Raw genomic sequence first — 19272 nt, forward strand, 5'->3', positions numbered from 1 at the left:
CAGGCAGGGCGCATGAAGTCTGAGATCCGCATTGGAGCCTCGCCGTTCCCAAGTGGATCCCAAGATCCACAGGATTAGATTTCTTTTCCATTTTCAGCCAGAATGGCAATGTCAGTCGGTTCAAACCATTTTGATCAAGTTGAGTAGTTCAGTATTTAGACTCTTCTTGTGTACGATATTTGCCTACAGTATAAATGTGTATAAAAACAATACTGTAAATTAGCCTTCACTCAGACGCCAAGATAGTTTCATGTTCAAGAGCTAAACGTGACAGCCATTAAATAAATTGCATAGATTTTCGAGGGTTGAGCAAATGGAGTGCAAAGTGGTCAAGACATTATTTTCTCTCAATTCACTCTCGCTGTTGGTGTTGGCCTATTTTTCAAACAACTTATTCTTACTGAGTAAATGGTGCTGGCTTGTTAATTTTAATGAATAGTGCAAATGTAGGCTCTTCCACATTTTGCTATGCAGAATAGTGTATTAACTTCAGATAGAAAGTTTATTACAGAATACTAATTAGGCCAAAAGAAAATCCTTCAGTAGTTCATGTAGTTCATGTAGACAGTATTCAAGACAGTCTTGAATACTGGCTTGAATACTGGAAACGGCTACTTTTATGTACTGTAACATGGTGCTGGTATTTTGGGGATATGGTGTTGCTATAATGTTCAGTCACTCAATATTCAAAAATTCTGTTTCTAATTAGAACATCATTTGATACGGATTGTCTGAACACAAACAACAGGTTTGTGTTTATATGTTGCATGAGAAATGTCACCCTATCTAGTGTTTTACCAAAACACCAGTGGTGGAAAAAGTACTCAAATGTTTTACTTACGTAAAAGTATCCATACTGCAATGCAGAAGTACTCCGTTACAAGTAAAAGTCCGGAATTCAAAATTTACTTGAGTAAAAGTACAAAAGCATTGGCATCAAAATGTACTTAAAGTACCAAAAGTAAAAGTACTAAGATATTTGAAAATAGCCGCTCTACAAGCTCACAACGCGTCGCGATGCGTTGTGAGCTTGTAGATCTGCTATTTTCAAATAGCCTAGGTATAAAATAGGGCTAGAGTGGTTAATGGATGTTTTATAACGTAATCATTTATATCTGAAAAGTAACTAGTAACTAAAGTTTTCAAATAATTGTAGTGGAGTAAAAGTACAATATTTGCCTCTGAGATGTAGTGGGGTAGAAGTAAAAGTATTGGAAATTGGAAATACTCAAGTAAAGTACAAATACCTCAAAATTGTAATTAAGTACAGTACTTAAGTACTAAAGTACTTAGTTACTTTCCACCACTGCAAAACACCAATTGCACGCCTAAATTGGTCGTTATGCATTCACTGGCTTGGCACTTCCGCCATTTAATAACCTTGACATTTCAGGAGTGCACCGTATGTGAGTCAGGCCCGCTCTGTGGGACTGGTTCAGATATTAATGTATGTTGCCAGTGCCACGACCCCTGGTGAATTTAGACCAGTGTTTATGCCGTGGAGCAGGGATTTTCTCCAGAGACAGTTGTGATTAATGGACACTGTCTTGTTGTCTTTGTCTCTCTTAAAACTGATACAGTGACATTGACCATTATTGTTCCCGTTAAAGGATAGTATTGATTAAAGGGACTACACCATGAATTTTTACTTTTCCTTCTTTTTTGTGTGTTTTTGGTCTCCCCTACCTCTCTTCTATCCCCCAAAAACACCCCAGTTTGAACACTCAGGCTTTCACAGCATATCTGGGGTTTTCTGTAAATTGGTCTCAAAACAGACCAAACTGATTTTCACCCGAACGTGACGTCACGTTTGGTACAATTCCCCCCGTTTCTTCAGTTCCAAAAAAAAAAAAAAGTTTCCTCACAGAACCAGGAGATAACATGCATACAAACTGGCTCAATAGCGCCCCGTGCCAAACAGGACAATGTGGTATTGCAGGTGAAAGTGCTTTATAAGCCAGAGAGAAGTTAGTTGGAATGAGTATATCTGAGGCTTGATTTAGGCTCAAACCTTTTGAAAAACGTTTGAGGGACATGAACAATATGATATTAAATATCCAATATATTTGTTTAAATTCATGGTGTAGATCCTTTAAAAACAACTGCAGTATCTTACTTACCACGAAAGCGGGGCGGGGGGATTCAAACTGAACTGAAGTGAAGCAACTCCAGATGTTCCAGGAGTATAACCAGTGTGCGCGTGTATGCATGGGTGATCAGAAGCAGTGTGGGGTTAATGCAACAGTTCATCCATTCCTCCCATATGGTCAATTGATAAGTCTTGCATGGATAGTTGATGAATGCATTCTTCAAACAGCTGCCTTCTTGCGTGAGTAAATTCTTTTCAGATTTCTGTAACTTTAATTGTGATTAAAGACATTTTGAGGCACGCACAGCTGTCAATAAACAGCTGATAATGATCTGCCAATATTTGTACAGTGTTGTTAATTAATTGTGTCTACTTAAGAAAACAAAGCAATCGATCATTCACCGGCATCAGGTTGCAGAACTAATCCGAGGCATGTGAGAAGAATGTGTGCAATCATAAGAACTGTAACGCAGGCTCAAGAGGCTCCTTTACCGTTGATACAAAGCGATAAGGTTGTGTATGTCAAAATGAAAGAAGAACATTATTCCTTCACAAGGGCCTTTGTGTTCTTTTACAACACAACCCATAAACATAGATTCAGACATTCCCTCAAACTAATGTCTTCTTCTCTTCCACCCACCCAAAGTATACCCCGTAGCCCCGTCTCTGAGCTCCACTGCACAATGATTTTAACATTCAAAAATAACATCAATCGTACATACATAGATTCCCTATTGTTAACCTAACAAATCAGGCAAACGAGAGAGAGAGAGAGAGAGAGAGAGAGAGAGGAAGGGGGAATAATAATTAACCACATTAACTATATTCTGGGGCAAACATTTGGTTAAAACAGCTAAGCGAGAGAGCGAGAGAGAGAAATTACTACAAGAACCCTAGCGTCCCTATGCTGGGGCAAACATTCTGCGAAAATAGCTAAGAGGGAGAGAGAGCGAGTAGATTAGCTATTTTCGGCAAGGATATTAGTGTAGTGGGAAAAAGAGTAGGGGCTAGTATAAACCCCTAGGGGACTCCGGTCATTAAGTACGTAAAAAAAAAGAAAGGAAAAAAGGCTGTCAATTTTCTTGGAGGGACGACACTAGTAGTATCAATCTTATCCTTATAAGTCAGAAAAGGCCCGCTGCCAGATACTGTAAAATTTCAGGACATAAACTCTTCTAGTGAAATTGTTCTATTGTCAGATGATTCATAACATCCTTTAATCCATAAAGTGAAGGTTGGGAGGAACTTTCTAAGTCACCTGGCCAAAAGTGTTGTACCTATTATATTTCATGCATTTTGGGTCTCAAATCAGTCAAATATTTCGATCCCCTCCAGGTATCAATCAATCTCTCTCTCTCACATAAACACATACAGTACTACAGTATATAAAGTTCAAGTTCTGCCGGGCATACACGCACACGCACACGCACACGCACACGCACACGCACACGCACACACGCACACGCACAGCTTGGGGTTAATCAAAGTTGAAGTTGCCGCAGGCGGGCGGTGTTTGTTTGTGTGCATTCTGTGTGTTCATGAAATTGTGGAAGTCTCAGTGGAGGCATGTACTGTATGAATAAGATTTAGTCTATGTACTGTCTGTATGTTGAAATGTATCGTAAGCATGGGTTCTTATCCTGCTCGAACAGACCAACATACTGGGGGACATCTGCAGCAAGAAATACTTCTCAAACATGAAGGAGTTTACAGCCAACACAGTCTCAATGAGCTCTAAAACACACTGTGTGGGTAAACTTTGCTTGGCAGGGCTTTGTTCTTGTATGTGTAGAAATAAAACTCAGCTGTCCTCCTCTTGTTGGTGTTGCTGTATAAAGACTAAATCACCACAGTCACAGCAGATGGAAGTTGTTGCAGGTTGGATGAAATCCATAGTCTTAATGTAAGACACAGGACTGATGGCAATGGTCAACAAATGCATATATATTTTCTGTCAGGGAGCCTGTTGTAGCTACAATATGTCTGCCTGGTGGGGTGTATAGTTAGTCTAACAGTGTTATTATGGGTGAGCTCATCCACATCCACATACTTTAGTTTTTAATTCTGTGAGTGGGTTAACTTTCCATGTAGCTTTGAGTGAAACGTGTCAATCCTCATGTTGTCTCATAATTTCCTGATTGTAGGAGTTGCTGTCCAGAATCCCCCCTCCCTTTTCAACAAAAATAGCAGATCTACAAGCTCATAATGCATTGCAACACAATGCGTTGTGAGCTTGTATATCGCCTATTTTCTGCGAGGATATCCAGGAGTGATACTGTCTGTATGTATTGTTTTTGTTAGTTTTATTATCCTTCTTCCGCCGAGTGGCACTATACTGTAGCAATCAATTGAAAAATTTACGTCAGCCATGAAACTTCATTACTCTGTCACTTTGACATATGACCTCTGACCCTTAGATCTTCCGGCATTTGAAATAATATGAATTACTTTTGAGCAATCTGGACACTTTTTATACATGGGCTTAGGGCCTTACTACGTGACAAAATGAAGCCCCCAGTGACCAATGAATATAGCCATTTTATGAAAATTATTCTTCTGCTCCAATTTATCTATGATTAAGCTCCTTTTTCTCATTCCTAATACTGTGGTTCCAATGGCTCAGTCGGTAGAGTGTCGACCTATCAGTCAAAAGGTTACTGGTTCAAACCCTGACTTATCCAGGCTACATTTTAAATGCCGCAAAGAAATCATGACTTTATTAATTAATGCATGTGCACTTTTTAAAGACAAGATAAAATGGCATTTTGACAGTATTTATTTCCAATTTTGTGACATGTTCTAGTGAAACATGGGCATGGCGCATGCCAGAAGTAAAAACGTTATGCTTTGCAACAAATTTAAACAGGGCTGTTGTAGTTGAATGGGTAGAAGGGACGCCTGTGAAACAAAAAGGTCACAGGTTCGGAACCAGGCCATGGCTAAACCGACTGGCAAGGAATTGTGATGAAAAACTATAGGCTAATTAGAACACTAGGATCTGTCCATGAAGGCAAACTTGTGTCTTGATGACTTAATTTTTAACAAGTGTTTGAAATATGCCATTATAAGCAACATAATAAGGAGATACATTATGATATCCACAATCCCTCAGAACTCTGCTCAGCTGTTTCCAACAATATTTTGTTAATGGCATGGGCTTCTTTTTCTCAAGTTCAAGCTATTGCGCATATTGCATATTGCCCATTGCATTCCTTGGCCCCCCGTATTGCTGCTAGCAGCTATATTTTGTTTTGTATTGTCATTCATTACATATTATCAGGGAAGATACACATTACAGTATACGTTAGAGGATATTGGGGTCGGAAAGTAAGTTTGGCTTTGGGCCCATTATAAAATGCTGTAAACAAGTTTTATTTCCCCTTTATGAATAATAAATGTGTATTATATTAATTTTGAGAAGGACTGAATGCTTCTCTTTTCTGCACAACACATCGCCACCTGAGCTGACAAAGTAGTGCAGTGTACACATTCTAATAATTCGACACACAGCATAAATATGCTAACATTTTATTAAATTAAAAAGGTAGCTCCTTAGTATCAGACACTGACGAAATCAACATGTCTATGCCAGTACAGTCCAGAGTAATTCTCTATCCTAATTTCAGTACAGCTTCAGCTATGTGCCAACACACATGATAAGAATGAACGGAACCCATTAAGACCTGGAACGCATCTGTGTCACTTATTCATTTGAGCTAAAAAGCATTATTACACTTTGGCTATTAAAAAATATCAGATGTACAAGCTCATAGCGTGGCACGAGTGCCGCTCTACGAGCTTGTAGATCTGCTATTTTTGAAAAAAACTTGAAAATGTGTGCAAATCTTTGAATATATATTGTTTAAAGCGAACATTTCTAACTCTATTCTTTGCTTCTGGGGGTCCCTGGAACAAAACATTTTGAGATGGGGGTCGGCGGCCAAATACATATCATTTTGGGGGTCCTTGACATGAAAAAGTTTGAGCACCACTGATATAGAAACATACGTTTTTTCAGAAAACTGTTGGGATTTAGAAGACATTTGTAGAATCGGCTTCAGGTCTTAATGGGTTAAATTGTCTCCTCACTATAATTGGGACAGTCATTGTCACCTTCACACCACATAAGTTATATACGTCCTGGTGAGCAACTTGCTTGTCGTGGAAACAAGGCAGACTTCAAGTTTCAACGTTTTATTTGTTTGGTACAATGTGTAGGCTATTAGCTGTAATGAGGTTGTATGTGTATGTACTGTATGTATAGCGTCCGTTATCTGTAACGACTCAAATCACAACACAAGGCCATGACATTTCAATATGGCAAGTTCTGTGTGTGTGTGTGTGTGTGTGTGTGTGTGTGTGTGTGTGTGTGTGTGTGTGTGTGTGTGTGTGTGTGTGTGTGTGTGTGTGTGTGTGTGTGTGTGTGTGTGTGTGTGTGTGTGTGTGTGGCCTTTTGTAAAGCAATGAGCCTCCCCATTTCTTTCCTGGGGCATGCCATCCCTTGGTTACGCCATGTTATGTGAGGATGAAAGCTACTGAATGCCCTTCATTGTGCCTACACCCTATAGTGTCTGACTGTAACCATAGCAATCACATCATTTCCAACTATAGGCTTGTGCCCCTAACAAGTCCTGAAAGGTCTTTCTCCAAACTTTAATAACATACGGTATTTGAGTAAAAGCTGTTTTGTTTTGTTCGTTGACAACCTTGGATTCCTTTACAGGATGCATACAAGCATGTCTGATACGCAAAGCTTTGGATGGCTAGCCTTCTAGATCTGAGGTGTGTTTCCCAGAAGCATTATATTGCTTAACTTTATTACATGGCTTGGTTGAATGCTCAAATCGGACTGGTCAGTCTATTGATTCTTGATAGCATGCAGGCCGCTGTTCTCAATAACAGACCACTGGCACTGCGCTGCCTCTGTTTATGTTGCCACACGTTATGAGGTGTAAAATTGCTATGTGTAAATAATATTCTTGCCAAGCCGGAAAGCCTTTAATAGCGGATGTGGGTTAATACGGTCTGATTCTGAATGACTGATTCCCCATTCTTGAAACGCGCGCGTGCAAGACAGGGCCGTGTCTCTGCGTTTGTTCATTAGCCACAGTCTGTGGATGAAGAGTTGAGCCATCATAGTGTTTAGTTTACCGCATTGGTGTGTGTCGTGTGCTTGTCCAGACCGCATCAGCCAAAACAACACCAGGCACCTGGGGAGCGTGGACAAGCAGGCCATCAAATGTTGTAACTTTCGCGGAATCAAGCAGATGCAGAGTTCTCGTTCTTGCTCTTCTTTTAGAAGAGGAAATTATTCCTACCAAAAAGCTGTGGTTTGGGGTTCATTGAGTTATACAAGCTTAGCCGTGGCTGAAGGAATGCTACTGGCAAAAGACACTTTTGGAGTGAAATGCAAATTCGAGTCACATGTTTTAAAAGATAAGAATATTATTTAAATGTCTGGATGGGTGCAAAGATTGTGACGGTGTTATACAGTATATTGTCCAATAGCGCCCGAAGACCACCACATGGGTCACAGTGTATTGTGCAACAACCTGGAAATGTTGCCTCAGTGCCTTTCAAAAGGGAGGAAGTATTTTCTGGAAGTAATGCGAAAAAAAGAGAAGAAAAGTCCAGCACCATTTATGGACAGAAAGTCCCTGAATGATGCTTACTGTACAGTATATATGTGCTGTGTTGGAATCCATTGCGGCAGGTTAGGCAGGATTTACAAATTGGAACCATTAACGCAAAATCTATGTAACAATATTGTCAAGACCTAATTATAGTTTACATTTAAAATGTATAATTGAAATTGAACTCTCATATAATGGTAATCCAGGCCATACCATTCTAATAATCCACATGTCTTTCTTTTGCTCCCTGGGAAACGAATGATAATCATTTTCCAACAGTACATTTTTATATAAAATTGGTTATTTGTCTGTCAATGACATGCCTTTTTAATGATACCCAGAATAATAATACATATTAATATTCAGGGCAGACAATCAGCCACATTTCTAATTGATGGGGTGGTAGGAGACCTGGTTATTGGATAGCATTGGTTATCCCCAAAACGTTTGAAAACACACTGAGGAAATGCGGCGGCGGGCCACCAAAATCAGTAGGGTTCATCCTTCGGGGAAGATAAAGGCTCACAGCAAAATATTCTTGCATAAAAAAATATATTGTTTGGGACTAAAGTGGTTCAGGGATGGACGGATAGACTGACAGCCATTCTTAGAGCCACTGGCAGGACTAATTCAAATGCATGTTGGTGAAGTTAAAAGTTCCGGTCGAAAGTTCAGTTGTCCCTGCTTTGTTTAAAGACACATCTTTAAAGATCTCCGGCACTCAGTGATGCAGCTATATTCCCTTAGCTTCATTCACATTAGAGGAATCCAACTCAACAATTCAGGCACAGATTTCAGGCTGTAGTCAATATGTTATTTAATCAAATCCTCGTTAAAGTAATGGGGTGGGAAGTTTTTGTAAGAGTCGATCACTGACACCCCATGCATTGTGCTGTACAGGATGGTGAAATACAATTGCTATTAAAGAGTGACATTTTTGCCTAAATCCATTCAAATATACTCTTTGTGAATAGGCTATTGAGGGCCATTGATGAAGGTGTGGAGGGTGAGATTGCACCTTTTTTACAGCAAACCATAAATTGCACAAATCACTTGCATCAGAACAAGATGAATTGCTCGGTCTCAAGCATGAGCGCAGCAGCCGTACGGAGGCTATGCAGCCAGTGTCGTAATGTGATTAAACACAGAGCTTTGGGAGGCTTTGAGGAGGGGAAAAAAAAAGTTTAATCCATTGACTGTCGAAATAGCACAAGGTCATACTTTGAAAATGGAGGAAATTCTCCCTGTATCATCTGTTTCATTGACATAAAAGATATGTAAAAGTTTGTGTGAACCCCAGTGCGGTTGCTCTTTCATGTGTATAGCATTTACTGTACTTATAGGCTGTTACGAAAAATACCTAGAGAATAATAAAATAAAATTAGAGTGCTTGGGGTACTTTTAAGATATGCCTTGCATATCTGCTGGCTATACTGCCGGGCTCACAGTTGTGAGATTAGCCAATTATGGGGGATGAAAATACTTCATGCAGAACTACCTTCAACACACTACCTCCAGTAGATGTTATTTAATCACTTTAAACACCCAGGGGGACCGGAGTCTGTACTGTACGAGGCCCCCTCCTTTTTTCCCCCCTCTACAAGAAATCTCTTGGACGAAATTTGCCGATCTAAGCTCACAACGAGACCTTGTAGATCTGCTAAGAATACGGATGCTAGAGCTTCATGTGGTTAACAGAAGCAAGAGTTGGATAGGAAGTCTCCAACTGTACGCTGTGTTACACAGCACAGTCTCTGTGTCAAGTGTAAGAATTCAGACAAATGGAGACACAGCTTGCCCTGCGTTCTTTATGAGACTCACTAAGAGAATTACAGGACGTTTAGTTCAATATTGTGTGGTGACATTATAGGCCTAATTGAAAATCACAGGAATTCAAGTGTAATTAGCTAATCCAACTACATTAACTTTATGTATGTTGAAAAAGGTCAACGTCTTACATTTGGGTCTTAATTAATGACATATTGTTATGTATACAGCCTACACTGTTATACTGTGTATTTGGGGAAAGACTGCAGTAGGCTCTACCTGCAGAATTCAACTTAATGACATGAACGTGCGAACGACTACAATGGAATCTAACCCACTGTACACAGCAAAATCCTGAGTATTAATTTGACCCTTACAAGTAAAATTTTCACTCTCAGAGTTAAATTAACCACTTCTTGAACCCTGTATACTTTGTTGGCCCCTCCATTTTTCCCTCTACACCAAATTCACAGAAAATTGCCGATCTACAGTACAAGCTCACAGCGCGCCACGTTGCGACGCATTGTGAGCTTGTAGATCAGCTATCTTCACCGAACGTTCACCTATTATTACATGCCCAGAATAGGGATGAAATATAGGGTTCACGTGGTGGTTAACACTCAGGATTTTACAGTACAAGCTGCTGAAGTGGTGTGAAACGGAGACAAAGAACCGCAGCTCCCATTGTCTGTGTGATGATAGGTATTCACAGCCAGGCCCTCTATGAAGAATCCGTCACATACAGGGTTTCAACAGATAATGGAACACTGTGCATGAGGACCTTTACGATGTTGGTGTCCTAATTAAACCGAGCTCCCTACACCACTGGTGTAAAAAGACGTGATTTATTTTCCCCGCTTTTGTTCAATAGGACGAGTCTTAACCCATTCAGACCGGGAACGCATCTGTGTGACATTTTTATTTATTTTTATTTGGGCTATTAAAAAATAGCAGATATACAAGCTCTCAGCGCGGCACCGAGTGCCGCCCTGTGAGCTTGTAGATCTGTCATTTTTGGAGAAAAAAAAACCTTGAAAATGTGTGCAAATCTTTGAATATATATATTTTTTTTTATGTGAACATTTGTAACTCAAATCTTTGCTTCTGGGGGGTTTCTACAAAATGTATTCTAATTCCTAACAGTTTTAAAAATATTAAAAAATATTTTCTCAAAATATTTTGTTCAAGGGACCCCCCACCCCCCCCAGAAGTTGTAACGGAGTTTAAAAATGTTCGCTTTAAAAAACATATATAATCAAAGATTTGCAAAAAAATGTCAGGCTTTTAAAAAGAAAATAGTAGATCTACAAGCTCATAGCGCGGCACTCGGTGCCGCGCTATGAGCTTGTATATCTGCTATTTTTTAATAGCCCCAACGAAATCTATAAAAATGACACACAGATGCGCCCCCGGTCTTAAAGGGTTAATTGTCTTTCCAATTAAGTGTCAGACTGCAAGAACCAAAGCTTCATTATCTGGGGCTGCACTTATACGCAGTCGCTTTCAAAATCCATTCAGAGTAGAAGTGCAGCAAGCTGAGAAGACAGATCAATGGGTATTTGTAATAAGAAAATGCCGCAAGGCAGAATATTATATTTAAGAACCACTTACAGTTACAGTATAAATGCATTCAGGTTAGAACTATGTATTCTCCACACAGATAGGATATCAGTGCTCTAGCAAGCGTACAGCACCGGTAGCCTAATACTGTATCGACACAGTTATGCATTTGTTCAATGAACAACATTTCACCCAAAACTAAACGAAAAATAGTTTTTAAGTATCAACATGATATTATACTTATGTAATGAAACGCAGACTTTAGAGGAACATAATATGGAGGAATAACTTATAACTGTACCAATATACAGTATCACTATTCACTACACATTCTTGCAATTCAAAAAAAAATCATCATAAACTGTACACGACTAAACCAAGTGGAGGCATTACAGTTAACCAATTTCAAACTGGCATCCCCGTTTTGGGCATGTTATTACAGTATAAGGGAAACACTTTAAAAATGTAAAAAGGATATATACATACACTAGAGGTTTGCGCCGCTATGTGGCCCTCACACCTACATCTTACCTATTGTACCCGTCTGTCTGTGTCCCTTTTGTGCCCATATATGGAGATCTCTGTATTTGTCTGTCTACCTGTGTCCCTTTTATGCCCTTATATGGAAATCCCTAATTTGCCCATACCCTGTATATTGGCATGCCCATTATGTTATATGTTGGCATATTGGTTGGATCGGCGGTTCTGGACAACCGGATATCCATATATGCCCATACATGGACGTACCGGTCGGATCGTCGGTTCAGGATAACTGTATATCCGAACAACTCGCAGTGCAAGACGAGTTTGAAGTCAGTCGGTCCAATATATGCATATGACCGTATATGTGCATAGCGGTCGGATCTGTGGCTCTGGACAACCGGATCTCCATATATGCCCTATACATTGTTTATGGTTATGTCTGAGTCATAGTGACACGCCTTTATACAGAATGGCCGTATGGTGAAATGCCTATATATGGGCGCATCGGGTTTGTTTATGGTTAAGACTGAGTCAGAGTGACGTGGCAGTGGTCCACCGGCTCCTTTAAGCCAATTTTCATTTTGTCATATGGGAACAACTAACAAAATGGCCAATTAGTGAGATATGTACTATACTGTAGGCTGTTCATCCCATCAGAATATGAAATGCCTTCAACACAGAATGAAAATAATGTTAGCTCCTCTGAACAACTTAATCCCTGACATAATCCCCAACTTTTAATTGGGTCCAATCCAATCCATGTTCATATAAAGGCACACTGGAACTTGTATTATTGGAGAGAGGCTAATTTTCTTTTGGGTTGCTTTGCTGCACACAATAATGTCCCACACCAGGGAGGAGTCGCCCTGGTTTTAACTAGTAATCCCAAAACTAACAACGCTTCGCTGACATAATTCAGGATCATGATAATCCATTAATCCATTAGCGCTATGAGCTTGTAGATCTGCTATTTATTTTCTTTATCGTGAAAATGTGTGCAAATCTTTGCATATATTTTTCTTAAAGCCAACATTTTTAACTCAAATCTTCGCTTCGGGGGATTCTACAAATGTCTTCTAAATCCTAACAGTTTTTTGAAAAAACGTATGTTGCTATAAAACTCAAACTTTCCCTTATGTCAAGGACCCCCGAAATTATATGTATTTGTCCGTGGACCCCCGCATCTCAAAATATTTTGTACCAGGGACCCCCCAGAAGCAAAGATTTGAGTTAAAAATGTATAGGCCTATATATATATTCAAGGGTTTGCACACATTTTCACGATTTTTTCCCAAAATAGCAGATCTACAAGCTCATAGCTTGTATATCTGCTATTTTTTAATAGCCCAAAGAAATCTTAAAATTACACAAATGATGATTTCCCGGTCTTAAAGGGTTAAAGTGCTGTGTTCTGTTCACACGTATGGGTTAACGTTGATGCTGTTAGTCGGGTCAAGAACACCCATTATTGGGATTTGAAAGCAATGCACGTCGTGAGCTAGATCACTAACAGTGAAAGATTTTTTTTTTTTGTGATAAAAGTTGAGATTTATGTGAAAAGATCCAATATAATGAAGACACGGAGGGAATAAATCACGTTTATCTTGGAACAAGAATAAGGCCTCTAGTCGGAGGGCGTAAATGTTGATGTTTATCAGCGACACAATTGATGCGTTCAGAAGTTTGGCACACACTCACACAGCAGACAGGCCCCCTCCGATGATAGCTTTAAAGCACAGCTAAAGACTTACTTTAGTTTAGACTTACTTTAGCGCGTGCGCGTGTACTGTACTGCATTGGTTCTCAAAGTGGTGTCCGGGGACCCCCAGGGGTCCTTGAGGGAGTTCCAGGGGGTCCCCAGCTAAATGATAGATTAGGCACCAAATGGACCCTTATGGGTCTGTAACTCTGAGAGTGTACAAATGGAACCAAATGGACCCTAACGGGTCCATTTGGTACCATTTGTACACTCTCAGAGTTAAATTGACATAGATTTTACAATATATAATTGCGGTCCAAGTGATAGAAATGCCATTAAATAGGGGTCTGTAGCCCTAATGCATGTCAAACTGGGGGTCCTTGAAATTAAAATGGTTGAGAATCACTGCTAGAGCCGTAAAAAACCCTCTCGTATGGGGGTCCCTGGCATATCTTTTCAAATGGGGGTCCGCGGGCTAATAAGTGTCAATTTGGGGGTCCTTGACATGAAAAAGTTTGAGAACCACTGCTGTACTGTATGTGCTCACAGGTGTGATATGTACCATTCATATGTACCATAATGATTTTTACCAACTGTTTCCACCCCTTGGGGTAGCATGTTTACTCCATGAAATATGCACTGTATGTACATATTCTTCACATAAAATATGTATAAGTATGTGGAGTTTCAGGGCGAAGACAATAAATTGGATATTTTTTTCTTTTAGTAAAAACAGAACAGAACAGAACACAAAGGTTTTAATCAAATTGTGAAAGCGCTTTCACCTTTAGAGTTATACCTTCAATAACACTGATTTGTGCCAAAAACTAATGTGATTCTGACAGTAGATCAGCCTAAAAGAAAACTGAGGAGGCTAAACTGAGGACCATGATATAGTAACAGGCTGTACATATACTATAGTCTCATTAACAACAGAGAGTACTTTGTTTTTACTACGGTATACAATATAATAACAATTCATTGTACAATAAATAGGTTGAACTGGTGCCATCGTATTTCATCATATAAATACTTAATGTTAAGCCACGCATGCTGCATTGTGGTTGCCATTCAGACATTTGTATTGATGTTTAACATTTGCAGAGCGGTTGCACACATTTCTCTGGCAGCAACGTATCAATAGTTTGGATCGATGAGTGAGTTGGCTGGGATCCTGTCAATTAGGTCTAAACTATTACGATCTATTCGCTTGCAAACCTTAACCCATTCAATCCGGGGACGCATCGCTGTCATTTTTAAGATGTCTTTGGACTTTTCAAAAATAGCAGATATACAAGCTCATAGTGCGGCACCAAGTGCCGCGCTATGAGCTTGTAGATCTGCTATTTTGTGAAAAATCATGAACATTTTTGCAAATCTTTGAATATATATATTTCTTTAAAGCGAACATTTGTAAAATATGTTGTTCCAGGGACCCCCCAGAAGCAAAGATTTCAGTTGCAAATGTTCGCTTTAAAAAAATACATATATTCCAACATTTGCACAAATTTTCACGATTTTTCAAAAATAGCAGATCTACAAGCTTGTATATCTGTTATTTTTGAATAGACAAAGACATCTAAAATGACAGAGATGCGTCGCCGGATTGAATGGGTTAATCAATACTCCCTGTTTGACACGACTTCACGTCCCTTCCTTTCCTGGTGTGGATGAACTTTTGCTTGTGGAAGTAAATCATCGACCGTTTTCATATCAAACTCTGTGCACTGTCCGCTCTGTCCACAGGGTTACGACGACGGCTACGATGGAGAATATGACGACGAGAGCTACGAGAGCTACGAAGAAAACAACGTCAGTCAGTCAAAGAGGTGAGTCAATAATGAGTCAATATTTGGCTTAAAAAAGGAACTTCCTCTAATGATCATCATGTGAAAACAAATAGCTATACGTTAGTTATGAGACATGCACCTGAGGAAACAGTGAATGTTGTTGATTATTTGTGTCACAGTGTACTGTGTTCTTACAAGACTCTTAAATGACTTAAACGATCTTAAAGGACTCTTAAAGGACTCTTAAAGGATTTAAAAGCTGCACAAACAGCACTGAATTGAACTAATATTGAACGGATCAAATAGTCATTCATAACAACATCATCAGTATTTAATACATTAATGACATTTTCTGTGCTAATCCTGGGTGTGTTTGCCATCTATAATGCCAACAATAAGCAATAAGTTTAATCCAATTTATATTGAACTCATTTACCATTAATGAGCTGAATAATTAACATCATTATGCGCCTCACTGAAGTACTGTACTGTAGCGGTATGAATAGTTTTTGGCCCAGAATTCCACTAATTCAGCATATTCTAAAATGATTATATAACAACATTAGGCCTGTTTTGACTTGTTTCCAACTTTTATATTTTAGTATTTCAGAATATTATGAATATGGACACGGAGCCAATGATGAGACCTACAACAACTATGGTAAGGAAAGTTCATTTGGTGAGAGGACAATTTACAACAACTTAAGAGGCTCAAATTCTGACCCGTTTGTTTTTAAGTCTGTCCCTCAAATGATCTGCCTCTCTCCTACCACTGTATTCCAGTAAAGTAAAACACTGTTAAATTACAAAGAACTAACTGATTGGTGCAGTATTTACAGTAGACGTCGAAACAGTGAATGGGATGCAACAATGCACAGCATCATCTGTAGCGTGAACTTACTCTGCTGAAAGTCACATCCATATATCCTGGAATCTTTAATATAATGATATTTTTATTTCAACTCAGTTCGATGCAATCAGTTAATCAGTTTCATCATATGGAGCAGAGCTACATGCAACGGAATTAGCAGTGTCATCAAGGCCGTTCAGAACAAGACGGCCAATTTATAAAAAACTATACATTTACTAGTACTGTAGTTATGCAAGTAAAAGCATCCAATCCCGCACGGGATTGGGTGCACGCACACACACACAGATGTAACACCAAAGTACCGTGACTATTCAATTCTGTGTAATTAGTTGAAATCATGGACACACACACACACACACACACACACACACACACACACACACACACACACACACACACACACACACACACACACACACACACACACACACACACACACACACACACACACACACACACACACACACACACACACACACACACACACACACACACACACACACACACACACACACTCTCCTTGGACTACCTAACTTATACACTGGACTTTCATGACAACATGGTGGCCAAACAAGACTGGCTACACAGTAAAGTTATCAGTTACTAATGTAACTAAGTATTTTACTGGGTATTGCCCATTCTGCACTTCACAGGAAATCTTGCACAAGCAAATGAATAAAGAAACAGCCTTGCACATTGGACTAGATTGCTTACCCAAACGGGTAAGCAATCTAGTCCAATGAGCAGCTAGATGCATCACACATAGCCCTGCTATAGGCTGCGGAACTGACTAGCACAGCAAATGTGCCAACCCGCAGACCAGAAGCCTAACTGATGCCCACTTTAAAAGGCGCCACTACATCAGTGAGTTGCCTTTTGCACCACTGCCCTCATGGGGCAATTCGAGATCGTTTCCCAGAGAAGCGCTCGTCTCTTACAATTGTCTGAGTATTACTCGCTGCTCTCCACATAAGCTGGTTTCCACAGCGGGCCTGCAAGACCATTCATTTCCACCCAGTGAATGAGGAAGAAACCAAAACAAAGGCAATGATTTGATTTTCTGCCCCATAAACCCTGACTTGGACCTAAAGCTGTGTGCTATGTCCCAGAGCTGGACAGCTTTATGTACTTGGCTCTTTAGCCAGTGGTGGACAGTAATGAATTACATTTATTTGACTACTGTACATTCCTTGAGTATCTACTTTACTTGAGTATTTGGCTTGGGATACTTATCACTGCACTGCACATTTCAAAGACAAATGTTATAGTTTTGACTCCCCTGCATTTCCAGGAAGGGAAAGAGTACATTATGAATTAACCACTTATTGTAGCCCTATTACAAATATAGTGATAATAGCAGATCTACAAGCTCAAAACATTTTGCATTGTGACGTGTTGTGGTCTTGAAGATCTGCTATTTTCACTATTATTGACATTCCTGCAAAGTTTCTGGAGAATCTTTGGAAAATTAGTCAGCAAAAAGTATTTAAAGAAGAATATAGTTATAAGTATTTTTAAGAGCAAGTACTTTAACTCATGTACAAACCTTTCTGAGCAACATTCACCTATAGTTGAGTAATATTTGACCAGGAGTATCTATACTTACTTATGACTCAAGTACTGGGGTTGAGTATTTTGGCCACCACTGTCTTTAGCCACCTGAACCCTAGCGTCCCTATTCTGGGCATGTCATAACTCAGTCTCCAGACCGAAATGTTCCTCTTTCAGGGTGCATAATAGGTGAACATTCAGCGAAAATAGCCGAAGCGAAGCATCGCATTGTGATGCATTGTGAGCTCGGCTATTTTCGCTATTTGACGTATCTGTACAACCAAGTACTATAGGGTTTAAGTGGTTAAAATGCATCAGATCTCAGTTTTGGTCCTATATACAGGAAGGAGGGCGTTGTAAATGAATGTTCTGTGGAGTGAGCAGCAGTTGCCCCTGCAGTGCCTAAAATGAAAAAGAGTATCTCTTGAATGTCCTTGGTCTGATGGGAGAGATAGCTCCCGTCATATTTTAAACACTTTCTCCCTGCCGTAGACATGTCATTCTAGGCGTTTAGAAAAACATTTTTAAGGAAAAAGCAATAAAATAAGTTATGTCTGCGAGGAAAATCAACAGAAACAGTAAAACAAGGGGGTTTTGAACACACACCAACTAACACTTGTGGTTGGTTAGCGTGTGTGTGCGCGCATGCGCACGCGCGCTGGGGTGTAGAGGTGCATAAATGCTGTATCATGTGAAAGTGTGGATGGATGGACTTTAGTTTCAAATCTTTTTTATTGTGAAGCACACTTAAAACACTCAATTTATTTTAAAATTCCTATTTTTGCAGAGGAGGAATGGGCGACCGCCCGTTTAAGTCTTAAAGCTCCAGCAACTCGGCTGTCAAGGGCAGGCTACAGAGAACATCCCTATGGAAGATACTGAAGGTGCTCCAAATCTTTGGCCTCCAACTTCAAAAGATTCCTCATAAAATGTTGTAACAGACTTTTCCTTTTTGCATCCACCTCCTCCAGGACATTTCGTCAACGCCATTTAGCACATATTATTCCCTTATTGTTCAACATCAATATTTCGAATTTTTTTTTGATAAAAAAATGACTGACTTTTAGAACGCACAAAGGAAATATCCTAAAACAATGGGCATTGATTGTTTTAATGCCCCACACCATCCTGCCCCAAACATTAACCACTAACCATACAGTATACGATGCCCCCACCTTTTCTCCCTCTACACTAAATTCTCTGAAACATCCGATCTATAAGCTCACAACGTGTTGTCAGCTTTCAGATCTGCTATTTTTGCAGAGTGTTCGCCCGCCAGAATAGGGATGCTATAGGGTTCATATCGTTCAAGGGGTTTGTTCCATTTTTTTTTTACATTAAACTTACCTGAGGTGATAGAAAATTGCACAGACATGTTCTTCCATTGAGAAGTTTTCATTTGTTGCCCCATAACCCATTAAGACCTGGAACGCATCTATGTCATTTTAGATGTATTTGGCTATTCAAAAATAGCAGATCTACAAGCTCATAGCGCGGCACCGAGTGCCGCGCTACGAGCTTGTAGATCTGCTATTTTTGAAAAATCGTGAAAAAAAATGTTTTAGATTTTTTTCATAAGATCGGGCCTTAATGGGATAATACAGTGGCTCTCAGAACGTTGCAGCCATCCCCCCTGTTGCTACTGAAATGTTGGTGCTCTCCACTCCCAGTCACCCTGCCGTTTCTTGATGAGCCTGCCACATAACTGTAATAACAATGTGAAACACTGCTTTAATGGATTCCTTTGGGGTTGTAAGTGATTCATTCAGGTCATTCAAAAGTAGACAAAAGAAACCCAGCAGGGGGTTCACCATCATTTCAGGCAAGGT

The 19272-nt window shown here is 39.7% G+C and overlaps 1 protein-coding gene across 1 annotated transcript in view; it reads left to right on the forward strand.

Moving 5' to 3' along the window:
• The window catches only part of khdrbs2 (KH domain containing, RNA binding, signal transduction associated 2), a gene marked incomplete at its 3' end in the record, with an annotated part of 93606 nt that extends 75281 nt beyond the window's left edge, over window positions 1-18325 (forward strand). The window contains exons 7-9 of the mRNA XM_084076740.1: window positions 14978-15060; window positions 15624-15682; window positions 18231-18325. Of these exons, the coding sequence (XP_083932866.1) occupies window positions 14978-15060; window positions 15624-15682; window positions 18231-18325 (237 nt within the window). The remainder of the gene's footprint in view (window positions 1-14977; window positions 15061-15623; window positions 15683-18230) is intronic.
• Window positions 18326-19272: the final 947 nt, after the last annotated feature.

Source organism: Gymnoscopelus microlampas, assembly GCF_963454915.1.
Source record: "Gymnoscopelus microlampas genome assembly, chromosome: 13".
Classification (NCBI taxonomy): Eukaryota; Metazoa; Chordata; class Actinopteri; order Myctophiformes; family Myctophidae; genus Gymnoscopelus; species Gymnoscopelus microlampas.